Source organism: Microcaecilia unicolor, chromosome 1, assembly GCF_901765095.1.
Source record: "Microcaecilia unicolor chromosome 1, aMicUni1.1, whole genome shotgun sequence".
In the NCBI taxonomy this organism is placed as follows: Eukaryota; Metazoa; Chordata; class Amphibia; order Gymnophiona; family Siphonopidae; genus Microcaecilia; species Microcaecilia unicolor.
In genome coordinates, this window is record NC_044031.1 from 96,400,156 (window position 1) to 96,419,528 (window position 19,373).

General features: G+C 41.4%; 1 protein-coding gene across 2 annotated transcripts in view; it reads left to right on the plus strand.

Annotated features, from left to right (window-relative positions):
- The window catches only part of ITGB1 (integrin subunit beta 1), a 122,305-nt gene that overhangs the window by 88,009 nt on the left and 14,923 nt on the right, over window positions 1-19,373 (plus strand). For both annotated transcript variants that reach the window (XM_030199088.1, XM_030199097.1), the window contains exons 13-15: window positions 1,795-2,017; window positions 10,254-10,486; window positions 14,564-14,730. In XM_030199088.1, the coding sequence (XP_030054948.1) occupies window positions 1,795-2,017; window positions 10,254-10,486; window positions 14,564-14,730 (623 nt within the window). The remainder of the gene's footprint in view (window positions 1-1,794; window positions 2,018-10,253; window positions 10,487-14,563; window positions 14,731-19,373) is intronic.

The window sequence follows — 19,373 nt, forward strand, 5'->3', positions numbered from 1 at the left end:
TTGTAAGACCTTCATCAGTATGAAACGGTTGACAGAGGTCTTGTTGATGTGCCCTCTTGCTGTGCCTGTTTCTTTTGTTTTTCTTTGGTAAGTTTGGGAGAGAATATCATTTTGTGAATGTGGGTTTAGTGAGCTCTTTGTTAAAGTGGCTTTGGATTCAGTGATTGCATTCGTATTTCTGTGTGTGTTGCTACAAATAATCTGCAACGAGTGTGTAGTTATAACAAAGAAACTATCAAACACATCACTGCAATATAGTGTCACACTGGGGTTTCAGATCTGAAAGATAAAATATATTAAATTTTAAAAAATAGCCTCAGTGTAACAGGGAGCCTGACTTTTATGCTCCACTGTAAATATTACCATCACAGGCTTCCACCACCTTCCGAGAAAAAAACACAGAGAAAAACTCCCAGAATATTTCAAAAATTGTAAAGAAGTGGGAGAAAAGTCTGTGTTTAAAAAAACAGAAGGGAGGGTAACACAATTTAACACAATACAGATCCAAATACCCACAACACTAAAGCTCACTATGAATATAAATCACCCAAATAGAAACTAATTAGCAATCCCTCACTAGACTAAAATCCTCATTCAAAAAGAGAAGCCTTCCTGCAAATAAAGAAAACTCAAAATAGAGCAAAAACTCTTATAACATTACTAGAATTGCTTAAACTTCCATCCTTACTAATGAATGGATTCTAATTCTAACAAAAAGTAAACTTTACTTAGCTCAGAACATCCAAATTGTCCTGACAGAAGTACAGCCTCATAAGATTTTCAGTCTGTGGGGTTTCTCCAAAATTAAAGTGTCCAATTTATATTATCCTTCTGGCAAAAATGTCCAATTTCCTTGTTTCTCGACAGTAGGAAATCCTTCTGTTTCGCTATCAGGAGAAATACATAGCAGTGCATAAAAGTGCACTGCTATGGAGTGATGTCATTTATGGGTGGAGTTTCTCTGAAGGCGTCTCATACAAACGTTAGCCATTTTGAGCACATTGTTTGCTATGGATAACTTGTAAAGCAGTTTTTATACACTGCTATGTATTTCTCCTGATGAAGATAGTGAAACAGAAGGATTTCCTACTGTCGAGAAACAAGGAAATTGGACATTTTTGCCAGAAGGATAATATAAATTGGACACTTTAATTTTGGAGAAACCCCACAGACTGTGAAAACCTTATGAGGCTGTACTTCTGTCAAGACAATTTGGATGTTCTGAGCTAAGTAAAGTTTACTTTTTGTTAGAATTAGAATCCATTCATTAGTAAGGATGGAAGTTTAAGCAATTCTAGTAATGTTATAAGAGTTTTTGCTCTATTTTGAGTTTTCTTTATTTGCAGGAAGGCTTCTCTTTTTGAATGAGGATTTTAATCTAGCGAGGGATTGCTAATTAGTGTCTATTTGGGTGATATGTATTCATAGTGAGCTTTAGTGTTGTGGGTATTTGGATCTGTATTGTGTTAAATTGTGTTACCCTCCCTTCTGTTTTTTTAAACACAGACTTTTCTCCCACTTCTTTACAATTTTTGAAATATTCTGGGAGTTTTTCTCTGTGTTTTTTTCTCGGAAGGTGGTGGAAGCCTGTGATGGTAATATTTACAGTGGAGCATAAAAGTCAGGCTCCCTGTTACACTGAGGCTATTTTTTAAAATTTAATATATTTTATCTTTCAGATCTGAATCCCCAGTGTGACACTATGTTGCAGTGATGTGTTTGATAGTTTTTTTGTGTGTGTTGCTAGCAAGAATATATTTGTTTTTGTAACATTAGTCCACTTTTAATTTTCAGGTAATGGTGTTTGCAAGTGCCGAGTGTGTGAGTGCTTCCCTAACTTCACTGGTAGTGCTTGTGACTGCTCTTTGGATACGACGTCATGTGAAGCATCAAATGGGCAAATATGTAATGGCAGAGGAAAATGTGAATGTGGACGGTGTAAATGCACTGATCCCAAGTTCCAAGGAGCCACTTGTGAGATGTGTCAGACCTGCCCTGGTGTGTGTACTGAACACAAGTAAGTGGTAGACGGTAAATGCTGCAAAGTTAAATTTTAAGGAATTAAGTACAGTATTTTGACAAATTAGAAACTTGTGTGCTGTATAAAGTCGTGCTATTTTATCCTGGAGCATGGCACGTGCCATGTGTATGACAGTGTAGAATAGTTTCTTCGAGGGTAAGCAGGCCTATTTATTCTCACAAGTGGGTGACGCTGACCTACGCCGACCGGTCTGGGACTTATAATTAGCGTGAGACACACTCCACCGCGCATGTGTGAGTGCCTTCCCGCCCGTCACAAGAGTGCTGTCTTCGCAGTTCTTTTTCTACCATTGTGAGGAGAGAGGGTAGGGTTTGGGGGGGGGGGGGGGGGGGGGGGGGGGGGGTTACCGTCTCCTCAGTTTGCTTGGTACAAAGAGCTTTTTTTTTTTTTTTTTGTGCCTTTTGGCGATTTTTTTTTTTCCCATCCTTTTTTGTGCTCCCGTTTGTGGAACCCCCCCCCCCCCCCCCCCCCCCTTTTTTTTTTTTATCTCCTTCCTTTATTTTCTAGTCTGTTTTGCCTAAGTTTCCTTTCTTTTCAGTGGTTCGGACGTTTTAGGCCTTGACTGGCCAGGATTTTTCCCTTCCTTTTTGCCGTGTCTTGCCCCTTTTTCAGGCACCATCGCTTCGTTTAATTTAGCTGAGAGTTTTTTTTCTTCTGTGTTCACGAAGTGGCTTTAAGCATTGTACCCAGTGCATTCTTGGTATCTTCAGTGTCTCAGGCCAGACCGTAGCCCGACTAACTGTGTTTTCTCTGCCTTCGTATGAAGAAGAGGACCCAGGTTTAAAGAGAAGCTCAACAAGAGAGGATTTTTGGAGCCAAGTATGATTCCTCGACGTTGGCATCAACGTCAAGCATCACGCCGGCATCAGGAGTGTCTGTCAGAATGGCTGTTACTAGACCCTTAGACATTGGCAGCAGTGAAGCATTGAGTGGGTCTCCACCTGCCTCGAGGCCTCCTGTGCAGGGCCCCCGGGACCATCCATTGTCTGATCCGACCCCGAGACAACGTGTGGATTCGATGTCATCCTCATTGGCACCGTGGAGCTTTGATGACATGCTTCGATGCAGATGCTTTTAGCCTTCGCCCGATCGCCCTTGACACATGGTACCAGAAGCTCCAGGGTGTTGCAGGATTTCGGCACCCAAGGAGCGTCTTCTCCAGGAGGACCACTCCCCCTCCATGCAGGGGAGGATTCAGAGGGAATTCCATAGGACTCATCTGAGGAAAAATACTTTGGATCCTACTCCGAATCCCATGAATGCTCCTCTTCGATGTCAGACACTACCTCCTGGTGGGAGTGTCCAAAACAGAATCTGCCTCGACATGGAGGAGCCATGTCCTTGAGAATGGCATTGAGAAGTTGGTTCCCACCTCGACTCCGGTGAAGCTTCCTCCACCAATGTCGAGGGAGTGGCAGCTTGGGTGGCAGTTGACAATGGAGCCGCATGCAGTGGTGTTGGCTTGGGTGGCAGTCAACACCAGACCTGCATGCAGTGTCGGAGGCCGCACCAGGAGGCAGGGTAGGTGCAAGCTCCCCCAATGCTCACCATTGCAGAAGTAAACTAAACTATAAATCGGTGTCGAGATACCCAGAACTGCTAATAGGCACAACCAATTAATGGGGTTCTCTTAGACAATGAATACACACCATTGCAGAAGGCCATCCAGCAGCTCAGGGAGCAAGGCCCAGATGCGCTTGAGGGCAGACACTGGGAAAGGCTGGGGTGTCGGTGGAGGCGTAGCTTGCAGAACTGCCAGGGTCAATGTGGGAGCTGGGTCTTGGCTACTGGGAGACCGACGTATTGGCACCTCCTGCATCCTGGACAACTTGCCGGTTGGGGGGGAGGCTGACATATTTTCAAGAAAGATGGTCCCTTATAACATCCGAACGGTGGGTTCTTCAAATTGTCCGTCTCAGATATGCACTCAGTTGGTATCTAAAACCTTCAAATTGCCCCCAAGAGCTCATTTGTTCAGTTCTCAGCAGAAACAGGTACTTGCAGAGGAACTTTCTGCCCTACTGAAGGCCTACGCGATTGAACCCATTATACCAGGGGAGTAGTGGCGGGGATTCTATTCCAGGTACTTCCTTGTGCAAAAGAAGACAGGGGTGATGCTTCCCATCCCAGACCTAATGGCCCTGAACAAATTCCTAGTCTGAGAAATGTTCAGGATGGTTTCCCTGGGCACCCTTCTCCCAATGATTCAAGTAAACGATTGGCTGTGCTTTCTGGACTTAAAGGATGTATATACTTGTATCCTGATATTTCCAGCCCACTGGAAGTATCTTCGATTTCAGCTGGGAGCATATCACTTTCAGTACCACATGTTGCCTTTTAGCCTTGCGTTAGCTCCCAGGGTCCTTCACCAAATGTCTAGCAGTAGTAGCATCATTGCTACGCAGACTGGGAATCCATGTGTTCCCATATCTCGACGATTGACTGGTGAAGAGCACCTCTCCAGATCGTGCTCAAGAGTCCATGAGGATGACTATTTGGGTACTCGAGCTACTAGGGTTCGTTTTAAACTACCCCAAGTCCCATCTTTGCCCTGTCCAGAGATTGGAGTTCATAGGAGCCCTGCTCGATACACAGAAGTTTCGAGCCTACCTTTTGGAGATGAGAGTAGACATTTGTCACACTTGCTTCCAGGGTTAGAGCCTCTCAGCAGGTCACAGTTCGGCAGATGTTGAAATTGTTCGGCCACATGGCTTCCACAGTGTGTGTTACACCCATGACACACCTTCACATGAGGTCAGCTCAGTGGAGCCTGGCCTCTCAGTGGTGTTGTCGGGCCACAGGGAGCCTGGTAAATGTCATCCAAGTGTCCCCAGAGCTTGTATGTTCCCTTCAGTGGTGGACCATTCGATCCAATGTGACTCTAGGACTTCCATTCTAAATTCCTCAAAAAGTTCTGATGGGGGGGGGGGGGTCTCAAGGTGTTTGCTCCACCCAGGAAACGAATCTTCAGATCAATCGCCTGGAGCTGTGGGTGATCTGGAACACACTAAAGGCTTTCAGAGATTGGTTATCTCATCAAATTGTGCTCATCCAAACAGACAATCGGGTTGCAATGTATTACACCAACAAGCAAGGGGGCACTGGATCACACCCTCTGTGTTAGGAGGCCATCTGGATGTTGAGCTTACCAGCATTGCATTTTCTTTTGAGCCACTTCTCTGGCAGGCAAAAAAACAATACCCTGGCTAACAGACTGAGCAGGATAATGCAACCACATGATTGGTCTCAATATGGGCATTGCCCGCAAGATTTTCCAAGCGTGGGGCACTCCCTCAGATCTCTTCACCACTCAGATCAACCAGATGGACCCTCAGTTCTGTTCTAGGATTCAGACCAATGACAGACTAGCGTCAGATGCCTTCCTCCTCAGTTGGGGGACAGGTCTTCTGTATGCGTATCTGCCCATACCTCTAGTGGGGAAAACTTTGTCGAAACTTGAGCAAGACCATGGAGCTATGATTCTGATCGCGCCGTACTGGCTGTAGCAGATATGGTTCCCTCTACTTCTGGAGTTATCCTCTGAAGAACCATGGAGATTGGAGTGTGTTCTTACCCTCATCACGCAGAATCAGGGGTCTCTTCTACATCCCAACCTTCATTCTCTGGCTCTCACAGCTAGAATTTGCTTCCTTGGGTCTTTCGGAGGGTGTCTTCTAGGTATTGCTGGCTTCCAGGAAAAACTCCACTAAGAGGTGCTGTTCTTTCAAATGGAGGAGGTTTGCCGTCTGGTGTGAGAGCAAGGCCGTAGATCCCCTTGCTTGCCCTACACAGACCTTGCTTGAATACTTTCTACACCTCTCACAGTCTGGTCTCAAGACCAACCCCGTAAGGGTTCACTCTAATGCAATTAGTGCTGCTTAGTTTGTTACCTTTAGATTGTAAGCTCTCTTGAGCAGGGACTGTCCTTCCCCATGTTTTAACTTGTACAGCGCTGCGTAACCCTAGTAGCGCTATAGAAATGCTAAGTAGTAGTAGTTGCTTATCAATGTGTAGAGAGTAAGCCCATCTCTGGACAGCCTCTAGTTCGCTTCACGAGAGGTTTGCTTTTGTTAAAGCTCCCTGTCAAACCTCCACCTGTGTCATGTGATCTCAAGGTCGTTCTCACCCAGCTGATGAAAGCTCCTTTTGAGCCACTGAATTCCTGCCATCTGAGGTACTTGACGTGGAAGGTCATTTTCTTGGTGGCTGTTACTTCAGCTCATAGGGTCAATGAATTTCAGGCCTTGGTGGTGGATGCACCTTACACTAAGTTTCATCACAACAGAGTAGTCCTCCACACGCAACCCTAAGTTCAGAGTTCCGTCTGAAACAGTCGATTGCTTTGCCAACATTCTTTCCCCGACCTCATGCCCATCCTAGCGAAAGCAGCTTGTACACACCTTGGATTGCAAGAGAGCATTGGCCTACTACATGGAGTGGACAAGGCCCCACAGACAGTCCGCCCAGCTTTTTGTTTCTTTTGATCCCAAAAGGATGGGGGTTGCCATCGGGGAATGCACAATTTCAGTTTGTCTGGCAGATTACATTTCCTTCACTTATGCCCAGGCTCGGCTGGCCTTGGAGGGTCATGTCATGGCTCATAATGTCAGGGCCTTGACTGTGTCAGTAGCCCACTTGAGGCCAGTTTCCATCCACACATTCACATGACACTACTACCTTGAGCAGGATACCCGACATTCTGTTTTGGCAGACAGTGTTGCAGAATCTGTTTGGGGTCTAGAATCCAACTCCATCCTCCTAGGCCCGTTTTATTCTGTCCCAGCCTGCACTCTCATTCAGATTGTATATAGTTTCAGGTCAATCTATGTTATGTCCTCCCTGTTGGGAGGCCCAGTTGACCAATGTTTGTCATTTTCAGTGAGCTTGGATGCTAGGGATTCCCCACTTGTGAGAAGATAGAAGCCTGCAGGAATTCTTCGAGGACAGAAGGCTTCATATTCTCACAATCCTTCCCACCTCCCCTTGGAGTTGTCTCCTTGGTTATTTTTACTTTTATTTTTTTCTTTAGTGCTAAACTGAGGAGACTGCGTTTGCGCAATGGGTGAGAAGACACTCGCGCATGCGTGGTGGATCTCGGCTCATGTTCCACAAAGTTCTCTTTTTAGCTTTGGCAATATATCTGACAGGGTGACTTGGCTCGGCGTCACCCACTTTTGAGAATATGAAGCCTGCTATTCTTGGAGAATACCTGCTACAGGTAAGTATCTTCGCTTTACATAGCTATAGTTCGGATTTATCTTTCCCACATGCATCACTTAGCACTTGCTCACATTAAACGTCTTCTGCCATTTGGATTCCCAGTCTCATAAGGTCATCTTGTAATTTTTCACAATCCTCTTGTGATTTAAGAACTTTGAATAACTTTGTGTCGTCAGCAAATTTATCTTACTAGTTACTTCCATCTCTAGATCATTTATAAATATGTTAAAAAGCAGCGGTCCCAGCACAGACCCCTGAGGAGCCCCACTATCTACCCTTGTCCATTGAGAATACTGACCATTTAACTCTACTCTCTGTTTTTTATCTTTTAACCAGTTTTTAATCCACAATAAAACACTACCTCCTATCCCATGACTCTCCAATTATCCTTTAGAGTCTTTCATGAGGTAGTTTGTCAAATGCCTTTTGAAAATCCAGGTACACAGTATCAACCGGCTCACTTTTATCCACATGTTTGTTCACCCCTTCAAAGAAATGTAATTGGTGAGACAAGATTTCACTAAATCCATATGTTGGCTTTGTCTTTGTCTCATTAAGCCATGCTTTTAAATATTCTTTGTAATTTTGTTCTTTATAATACTCTGTACCACTTTGCCCGGCACCAGCTTCAGGCTCACCGGTCTATAATTTCCCGTATCACCTCTGGAACCTTTTTTACAAATCAGCGTTACATTGGCCACCCTCCAATCTTCCGGTATCATGCTTGATTTTAAAGATAAATTATATATTATTAACAATAGTTCTGCAAGTTCATTTTTCTATTCTATCGGTACTCTGGGATGAATACCGTCTGGTCCAAAGTCCCTCTTTGCCTTTCTTATCAGCCCTTTGCATTTGACTTGCCATTCCTTATGCTGTTTCTTATTATTTTCAGTCTGATCCTTCTTCCATTTTCTGAAGGATTTTCTTTTAGCTCTAATAGCTTCCTTTACCTTACTTTTTAACCATGCTGGTTGTTGTTTGGTCTTCCTTCCTCCTCCTAAGGCATGGAATATATTTGGTCTGAGCTTCCAGTATGGTATTTTTGAACAGCATCCACGCCTGTTGTTAATTTTTGACCTTCATAGCTGCTCCTAACCGTTCGTCTCATTTTATCCTAATCTCCTTTTTTCTTTGTCAGAAAATTGAGAAATAGAAAATTATGGATTTCATTGTTGCCATCCTTAGTTAATGGGGTCCTAGGAAGCCAATCAGCATCAAGCTGTACAGGCTTACTGTCCATCATGTGACAACATGGCATAGTCAAATCAGTATAGTTGTGAACGGTTGCATTTTTTTCCAAATCACATTCATGAAAATCTTTAGCAACTGTTCTCTCCTTTATAACTTCTTAGCTGCACATTTGTTTTCTGTTAACTAAAAATCAGAGCTGGAAAAAATGTGGTTTTTAGGTTACCTGGATGCTTAAAAATTTGGCATTGGGCCAAAAGAGGCACCAGGATTTGAGGTTGGGAAAAGCAGCTGTAGGGTTGCAAAAGGGAAGAGCAGAAGTTTTAAAAAGAAACTTTAGGTAGAAGAAAAACAAGGCAAAAAATGTTATAAAGTATATCTTGTCCTCTGGTTCCTAGGAATTTTGTCAAACATCTGTTTTCAAAAATGCTTCCACATCTGCCCTGATTCCAAGAGATTTCTCTGTTGTCAAAGTAAATCATTTGTACCAAACACGTTAGCAAATTACTTAAACATCCCACTCTCCTGTTTTATGGCTTCTTTTCTTCCATTAGGGTCTGATTTTATAAAGGATTGTTTTTTTTTTTTGCTTCAGATCCCAGAATTTATCCTTATATTGTATTTTTCTGTAATGTCTGATAGTGAATTAAACCATCATATTTTCATGTATTTTGGCAGAATGCATTATCTGTCATTGCAAAATACGTGTATTGCACTCTAAGCCATGGCACCATCTAAAATTAAATTGAAGTTATAGCAATTAAAAGATGAGTGGAATTAAGTCATTTCAGTTGCATGTAGTGGCTCTGAGATTCTCCCAAGTCAAACAGTAGTATGGAAGGTGCAGACTGAATGTCTTAGGAAGTTTGGTCAAATTAAAAGAAGGCACGTTAAAAGAGTAAAGCATAGTAGCTGGATGATTCCTATTGGACTCTGTTTCTACAGTTATTGAAGAGCAAGAGATTGGGAAGGGCCCCATATGACTTTGAAGGCTAAAAGATTTTTGCCCCAATGTTAGTTTTTATGGTTAAAGCCTGAATCACTTCTAAAGAAAGTGTGCAACCCCTGTTTAAATATAACCCACCCAATACCTGAATTTGATTCAGTTATCATGTAAGACTTGAGACCATGAGACTTGCAATTGAGTTCCTAATAAGAACTGTACGTGCATGTATAAAGAATTGTTTCTTTGGCAGCATCAGCAATGAGGAGCAAAGCAGCAGTGTTGAGATGGGTTTCAACAGCTGGCTCCTTGATCAAAATAAAATTTGTTATGGCCTGAGTTAAGTAGTATTGGCCGACTATTTTCATGGCTGGGTATGCTATGAACAGGTACGGAAGTAATTTATACTTGGATTACTTTTCTTAACAGATTGTAAAATGTTTTGGGAAACTAAATTTGTCCTGTAAATAGGCAATTGGAGTATTTTGTACTCAGTTTTTCCAGCTTTATACTTAAAGGCCAATTTCTTTTCTTTAGTTCTGTGAACAGGGTTGTGTCCCCCCCCCCCCCCCCCCCCCCCCCCCCCCCCGGTCTTTGCATTGGATATCTAAAGAAAGGGACCTATTAGTTTTGAAAGATCAGGTATGAGGAAAAGTTAATATAACCTACCTTGAGTTCACTTGAAAATAGGGCTATAGGCAAATTCTGGGAATTTAGTATTATACTTTTTTTTAAATATTCCTTCAATAATCATTAATACTTTATTTTAGATAAACATTGAAGAAATATAATTCATATTTTTATCTAAATGTGTGAAAACTGATGTTGACATTAACTGTGGCTGTTGTCTCTCATTAGAGAATGTGTCCAGTGCAGAGCTTTTAACAAAGGTGCTAAGAAAGAGACCTGCTCAAAAGAGTGCATGTATTTTAATATAACAACTGTGGAGAACAGCAAAAAGTTGCCTCAGCCAGGCCAGGCTGATGCACAGACAATCTGTAAAGAGAAGGATGCGGAAGATTGCTGGATCTACTTCACCTACTCAGTGAATGCAAACAATGAAGTCCTTGTCCATGTGGTGGAGAAGCCAGGTATAAACATAATTGCATATGTTCCATAGACCTTGTGATGTACGGCAGCTGTGAGTTTTTGACACCGAGGGGAACTATTCAGTGGAATTGTGTATGATGCCTTGGTGATGTGTTTTCTATATATGTGCATGTTATAGAAGTGTATGATGTTTGCAATAGAATTGCAGGTAGAGGAGTTTCTTACCTGTAATAGAAGTTCTCTATGGACAGTAAGACAAATTAGCCCTAGGTGGGTGATGACATCCCTGACATCACCAGGTCAGATCCACTGATCTAGAGCCCATAAGTGTCGAGAAGAACTCTGTGCACATGTGCGAGTACTCCTCCCCTTCTGTCTGTTCCATAGCTTAGACAACTTCAACTGGAAGAGGAAGTAGGAGGGATTGTGTGGTACAGGTAAGTAACCCCGTTTTCTTCATGGAAAAGAGAAATATGATCAACCACTCATAGAATACTCAAGCTTTATTCTTATGAGGGTTCAAGGGTGTAAGGTTTTCTGAATATAGATAGGTGACCTTTGCAACCCAGTATAAATGCTGTGGTAGGTTCAAGTCAGGAAAATATATGTGATACTGATACTATGAATGTTAAGGATAAAGCTAAAGTTGAATTAAAGCTACTTGAGAAGAAAATTAAGATGTCAGCTGATTTTTTTTTTCCCTGCTTGGTGCTTTGAATCATCTGATCTTGATATTGCTATCCAGGTGTAGGTGTGCCTTTAACCCATTAGTACCCAACGTTCCTATATGGGATTTTATTATGGGAGCATTGGGCACTAATGGGTTAATAATAATGCAGTTTGAGACACACTTGATGAACAATACCCTTAATTCCTGTGTGGTAAGAAAAACTGCTTGGAGTCTCCCTGATACGGGGATTTGATGTAGATGTAGACTTTGTTCGCAGATATTGGCTTGTGGTGAGATTTATGGGCACAAGTCTTATAGCCACAGTCAGTGCCCTTTGATGTTGGTAGTGCGGGTATCTAGGTTGTCCAAAGTGAAAGAGATGGAGAGTTGTATACAGGTCTTTTCTGGGTCTATGCAAAGAGTGTATCGATGCACACCTATAGTTTTTTATGTGCTCAATCACTATTCAGTAGATGAGAATAGCGGAATCCACAGGTAGAATGAACGATTGATCTAGATGGAATTCTAATATCTTCTGGTTAAATGTTAGGGGTGAGTAAGGAGCACCACTCTAGTTAGGAAAATTGCATGATAGCAGGATAGTATGAGGGACTTTATATATGTATACTTGTGTGTGTTGATGTATATGGGTGAGGTCAAAAAGGGATCGTGTTTTCTAATATCCTATGCAGATACCTTTAGGGAAGAGAAATATTATCTGAACTACAGAAAATTTAACAGGAAGAGCAAACCTCTAGGCAGACTTTTAACAGGGTCTGATAGCTTATTGCTATTACAAGGCCCTTGAAGAGTACTCACTGGAAATGAGACCATAGGGAGAATCTGGCTTTGTGGTTTGCACAAGTCATACAGTGGTGGATGGTGCACATGCACTTGAAGACCTAAAAACAAAATACAGGAGATATATATACACTAGTGTGTGTATATATTGCTGTTTGTTTTTTTATTTTTTTACTGTGCTTAACCATTCAAGTATGCCTCATGAGGCTTGCCAGTTTTGCTTATTGACAGAAGAAGTATGCTTAGAATACAGATACATCCGTTCAAACCATTCTGTGTGGTCTCTATGTTCCATGTGAGCATGGCTGAAGGTGTGTTTTTGGGGTTTTTTTTTGGGGGGGGGGTTCCATGTAGATTTGGTTGTCCATTGCTGCTGCCTTTAAGATGCTTCTTGACACACTGCTCTGTGGTATTTAGGATGTGCCAGGTGCCTTTTTGTTTTTAATTATTTAGTCAGATTTAAGTTATGGCCTTTCAGTAGTAGCTTAAGTCATGACAAGCAGCAATGCTGTGTGTTCTTGGAGGATTTAGAATCCAGTTTTGGAGGTGAGAGGCTATGGATGGCTAAATGAATTGCCCAGTGCCACAAAGAGAGTGGCAGCTGCAGGAGATTAGTCAGGAGAATTTGGTCCTTCCCTAGCAAACAGAGAACTGCTATTTATACTGATGACTGAGCTGCTTTAGATGTGTAACTTGTTACATAAGTCAGTGAAGAGAGTGAATCCTTACTGCCTTGCTGGATGGATGAAGTAGACTGAGGGGAGGAGCACGCACGCATGCATGCTCAGTTCTTCTGGGCTGTGGAAGAGGCGATCTGACCAGTTTCTTTAAAGATGTCACCCATGTATTGCTAATTTATATCCTGTTGTCTGTGGAGAACTGTATATGTTTGAAGTAACATATCAACTTAAAACATGACTGAAATTCTTAGCTATAGGTATCTAGCTTATAAAGGACTAGACTGAGTAGAAGCTCTTGAGCTAAAAAAAAATTTTTTTTTGTTTGTTTAGTACATAAGCATTGCTATTTTGGGATAGTTGGAAAGTCCATCAGGTGACACATACCTGGCAGGATCACAAAAGAGTAAATAGCTTCCATGCTGCATATCCTAGGAATATGCAGTGGATTTTCCCCAAGTTCACCTAACAGTTTATGAATCTTCTTCCAGGAATGTGTCCAAATCTTTTTTTAAAACCCTAAAATGCTAACAGCTTTTACCTCATTCTCTGGAAATGAATTATTACTTGTATGTTTATATTGGAATTGCATAAATATAAATAAATAAAATAAACCTTAGCCCACATATTACCTGACCTTCCCCTTTTCAGTTCTTGTGCTTGGCTCACTGTTTGACGTTAATCCCAATTCCTCTTGAACCACAATAATGTCCCTTCATAAGCAGGAACTAGTAGCTCTCTTGGCAAAAAAAAAAACTCAGTGAAAACAAATTAATGGTAAGTGTACAAATTGGTACTGCCATTAAAATGTGTACAAGGTTCTGTGCAAAAAAAGTTACTGAACTGTTGCATGCATGTAAAGTAATTCATGACTGTTGCAAAGAACTGACACACATTGCATTAAGCCACACAATTTCCCCTAGGCTCCCCAGTAGCATAGAACTTTAACCTATACCTCCTGCATAAATAGATGTTTTACATTGGTATACAGATATACAGATTTTTCACTTACCCAGAAATGCCTTACATGTTTGTATAAAGGTATGCTGAGTGTGGCAGTTTAGATTATTATGTTAAGTTGAGCTAGGAAATGCTGATGTGTGAGAAAATATTTTGAGTTTCTTGACTGTACAGCACTATAAAGTGGGCAGCTGAGAGGGCTGTGCATAAGAGCTTTCTTTAATGACCACAGCTAGTTGATGAAATATCTAATCTGTTCTTTTTCTGCAAATTAGAAAATGTAAAAGTGATGAGGTCAATTGAATTTCCAGAGCTAGCTAAACTACTACTACTACTACTATTTAGCATTTATATAGCGCTACAAAGCATACGCAACGCTACACAAACATAGAAGAAAGACAGTCCCTGCTCAAAGAGCTTACAATCTAATAGACAATAATAATAAAGCATATATATATATATATATATATATATATATATATATATATATATATAATAAAGCATATATATATAATCCATATATATATTACTAATTGTATTTGTACTCTGAAATGACATAAGTCATGACGGAAAATTGTAAGCCACATTGAGCCTGCAAATAGGTGGGAAAATGTGGGATACAAATGAAATAAATAAATAGCCGGTTAAGTGCAATATTCAGTACTTAACCAGCTGTAGGGCATCGCATAAAGGTAGGACTGACTTTTATGTGGTCCTATTTATGCAGTAACCTTAGCCAGTTAAGTTCTGAATATGAACACTTAACTGGCCAAGTGCCAAATCTGCCCCTGGAACACCTCCAAAATAGCCAATTTTGCCTTATGTGCTAACCAGTAATTTTCAGGGGCACTAGTAGGTTAAGTACTGCTGAAAATGATTGGCTAGCCCGAAATCAGCGATAACTGGCCAGAAGCCATTTCTGGTCAGTTAATTGACTTGAATACTACTTTCATAATACATACAGTGGTGGTGTTTTTCATTTTGTCACTATTTTTTATCTTCGTTACCAGAGTGTCCCAGTGGTCCTGACATCATTCCCATTGTAGCTGGTGTAGTTGCTGGAATTGTTCTTATTGGTCTGGCTCTGTTGTTGATCTGGAAACTGCTCATGATTATTCATGATAGAAGAGAATTTGCTAAATTTGAAAAAGAAAAGATGAATGCTAAGTGGGATGCGGTGAGTTGTCAAATTGTTTTATTAACCACTATAATAGAGTATGAGGGCTGTTCTTCAGTATTTATTTGCCTTTCTGGCTGAATGTGTGACTTCGCTTAGGAGCAAAAATGTAAAGTAAAAAGTTGTGTATAATATGCTATGGAAAACATTGTTTTATGTACAAATTTCAGGGGCAAAAAGCTCTCAGGATAGAAGCAATAACAGTTGTAAAGAAATTCTATTGATTGAAGAAAAGAGTTGGGTGATGCAGAATATGAAAGTTGTATAAAACTTGGTTTTTTAAAGCTATGTAAGCTGTGTCATGCAAAAGTAGGAAACAGCAATATCTCCATGTCACCTAGCAATTTAACATACCATCATCTAAATCTACGCTGTCTGTTAAAATGTTCTACTACATACATGTTGACATTGTGGGTAGGGTACTATTGCCATACTTTGTATTATTTCAATATTTTTACTGCAGTAATCATCTATTGCTTATGTTTGATTTATTCTTACTGTACACTGCCTTGAGTGAATTCTTTCAAAAAGGCGATAAATCCTAATAAAAAATAAAAATCAACCTGCTGTCCTTATGTAAAATGTTGACATTTTAAATATTAGTCTAGATCGAAATTCCTAGCTTTATTAGTGTGCGGGCCAGTTTTGCTTTTCAGACTTTGAAATGTATTCTTATAGAAATAGAATTGAAAGTAAATCCTTTCATTCTTCTTTTTAGTCTTTCCTGTTTTTCTGGAAATTTCTTAGTTTGTCCTTTTCATTTGCTACCTTGTGTCACATTGCTGATCATTTCAAGAAAGATATCAGAGTATTTTATTTCTTCAGTATGCCTGTGTATACAGGACAGGGTTCCCCCCCCCCCCCCCTTAATGAATGGTGTGCCCTATTGATTTGTACTGGGACCAGTACTTTAACTGCTAAGAATGATTCAAAAATAGGAGTGAATGAAGTGATTACATTTACAGACTACACAGTTATTTGAAGTTGTTAAATAACAGGTGAATTGTGAGAGAGTGCAGGAGGACCTTGAGGGTAAGCATACTGGTAGCAAATTATATTTAATGTGGACAAGTGTAAAGTAATACAGGGAAGAATAATCCAAATGATTTGGCTACATGATATGCTCCACATTAGGAGTCACCACCCAGAAAAAGGATCTAGATATGATTGTATATTACCTTGAAATACTTTGTTCAGTTTGTAGTGGCAGCCAAAAAAAAAAGCCTGAGGCCCTGGGATGTTTGTTGCACAGCTGCCGCAAATAGGGCAGTACGCTGAGGAGAGGGCAGCTGCAGGAAGCACAGCCCAGTGGCAGGAGATATAGCTACATATCTGCGACATTCTTCCTCAACCTGCTGTGAGCCGTGCTCCTTCTCCAGGTTGCCGGCACCTCACAAACAAGGAACTCAAAGTAATTTATAGCTTTGACATATGTATCACAATTGTGGTCATTTATGAGAGTTCGGCATGGATTTTTTGCGTTTCATTTGCAGAAATATAAAAATCAACTTTGCGTACTTAATCCATTTAAAATATGCTACAATTCATCATTAATGGTTTTAGGTGTTAATATCCCTGCTTTAATTTCAGGGAAGATTGAGGCTTCAGAGATTGTCATTGCTGATGTGTTGTTAACTGGACAGGCTGTTCTGCATTACAAGGAAGCATAGCTGAGGTGGCATGCACAGGAGGATGTCCTATGCTACATATCATAGAGGTTCCTAGAGGGGCATAATCGAATGGCGCCGGCTCCGCAAGGGGGCGGAGCCAACCGTATTTTCAAAATACGGTTGGGGACGGCTAAATCGATCGCCGGGTGTAGAGGAGATGACCGGCTTCATTTTTCAGCCATAATGGAAACCGGGCCCGGCCATCTCAAACCCGGTGAAATCCAAGCCCTTTGGTCGTGGGAGGAGCCAGCATTTGTAGTGCACTGGCCCCCCTCACATGCCAGGACACCAACCAGGCACCCTAGGGGGCACTTATAGAAATTAAAAAAAATAAAAATAAAAGTAGCTCCCAGGTACACAGCTCCCTTACCTTGGGGACTGAGCCTCCCAAATTCCCCTCAAAACCCACAACTCTACACCATTACCATAGCCCTTATGGGTGAAGGGGGGCACCTACATGTGGATACAGTGGGGTTTGGAGGGCTTAACATTTACCACCACAAGTGGAACAGGTAGGGGGGGATGGGCCTGGGTCCACCTGCCTGAAGTGCACTGCAACCACTAAATACTGCTCCAGGGACCTGCATACTGCTGTCAGGGAGCTGGGTATGACATTTCAGGCAGGCATACAAGCTGGCAAAAAAAAACTTTTTTTTGGGGTGGGAGGGGGTTGGTGACCACTGGGGGAGTAAGGGAAGGTCATCCTCGATTCCCTCCGGTGGTCATCTGGTCAATTGGGGCACTTCTTTGTGACTTGGACTTAAAAATAAATGGACCAAGTGCAGTCGGTGAAATGCTCGTCTGAGCCGGCCATCTTTTTTCCATTATGGGGTGAAGCTGGCTATCTCGTAACCACACCCCCGTCCCACCCCCCGCCTTGGCACGAAAAGCAGTTGGAGCCGGCCAAAATCGACTTTCAATTATACTGATTTGGCCGGGATCAGGAGATCGCTGGCCATATCCCGATGTGTGTCGGAAGATGGCCGGCGATCTCTTTTGAAAATAAGCTCATTAGGCTCTTCAGCAGATTTAAGTTCAGCTTGAGTTTGCTTCTTTGAAAATACTTCTTTTATCTCCCTTTATTAAACAAGTGACGTCTAGGTGAAAAAAAGAACCTACATTGAGAAACTGTCAAAGCTTAAATGAGAGCTAAATTCTGTCTAGGTGCAAAATGTTCCTTTAAAAACTGGAAAAAGGATTTTAAAGAGGAGTATGCTGCTTGCTGATAGATCTGCACTGGCTATACCTTAAAATATTCAGGATATGCAAGGATCTGAGTAACCAGTGACAAACATTTGTGATCCTTCTCCCAAACAGACCTCCATTTTACAGCATCTAAACCCATATCTACTAGTTCCTTTTGTACTGTACCCAAGGAACCTCCCACTTCCCGTACAATCATCTCTCTTACCATCCAGTGTTGTCATTGCATGAATATACCAAAAGTCACCACTTTGTAATAAAGATGAGTCTGGGAGATTGATACCACTCAACTTATTGTCTACCCATTTATGGCCTTTTTTCTAAAATCTCTGATAATAGTTGAAAGTACAGTTTCCCCAAATTCAATAATATGTATATTCCTAGATATTGAATCTGCTATATCTTATGAATTGCAGTATAGAAAATTCAATATAAAAATAAAATCCAGCTGTTATTCCTCCTAAAGGAAGCCTGCAAATTTCTAATGTAAGGACACAAGTGTTATGCTACTGGGTCAGACCAAGGGTCCATCTAGCCCAGCATTCTGGTTCCAACAGTAGCCAGTCCAGGTCACAAGTACCTAGTAGAGCCCCCAAAACAGCAAGATTCCATGCTGATTAACCTCGGGGATAAGCAGTGGCTTTCCCACAGGTCTCCATTGCCCCAGATACAAAATAAGTATCTGTAAATTGCTTTGATTGTAACTGTAGAAAGGCAGTTTATCAAATTCCATTCCCTTTCCCCTCTACCTCTGTAGTACTTTAGCCAGTCTTTAATAACAGACTGGCTAAAGTACTACAGAGGGCTTTAAACTAAATTGGGAAAGGGTGAGAGAAGCCGTAAAGTCATTAATAACCCTCAGAAGGACAAGACATCAAATGCCTTTATAGAACAGGGAAAAAAAAGTAAAATCTGGAGAACCTTATATACCAATTCCCATAGTATGGGAAACAAAATTCTAGATCTAGAGGCTGCAATGATAGAAGCCAGTTTGGATTTAGTGGCAGTCATGGAGATGTGGCTCACGGAGAACCATGCCTGGAACATAGTTATACCTGGCTATAATCTACTCAGGAAGGACAAGGTAGAAAAAAAGTGTGTAGGAGTTTCATTATATGTTAAGAATATTAAAGTACTAGAATTGCAGGACATACGGGGGGGGGGGGGGGGGTGGTAAAGAAGCACTCTGGTTAAACTGGTAAGAGGGAAAGGAAAATGTATTTACATTGGTATAATAGGTTTCCCTCAGTCAGAAGAAATGGACAGAGATTTAATTAGACATTCACAAGATAGCTAAGAAAGGGGAGGAACTACTAATAGGTGACTTTAATATGCCGGACGTCAATTGGAGCATCCCTGCTGTGAGGTTGCCTAGAAACAAAGGGATCTTAGATTCTCTAAAGGAAGAATTGTTCCAGCAGTGTGTGATGGAACCGGCGCGGGATGGAGCGATTCTACACCTGGTGCTTACAAATGGGGGAGAATGTTTCCGATGTTATGGTGGGAGATCAATTGGCATCTAGTGAACACCAGATGGTATGGTTTAATATTAAGACACAAGAGGAGAAGGCTTATTCGAAATTGAAGGTCCTAGATGTCAAAAGAACTAACTTTTTGCTGAGATGGGGGGAATTTCTCAGGAAAGAGTTAAGTTACTGAAAAAAGTAGAACAGTGGGCAAAACTAAAAGGAGCTACCCTAAAGGCGACAAATTTTTATGTTAGAAAATTACATAAAAGTAAGAGGAAAAGAAGGCCGCTCTGGTTCTCGA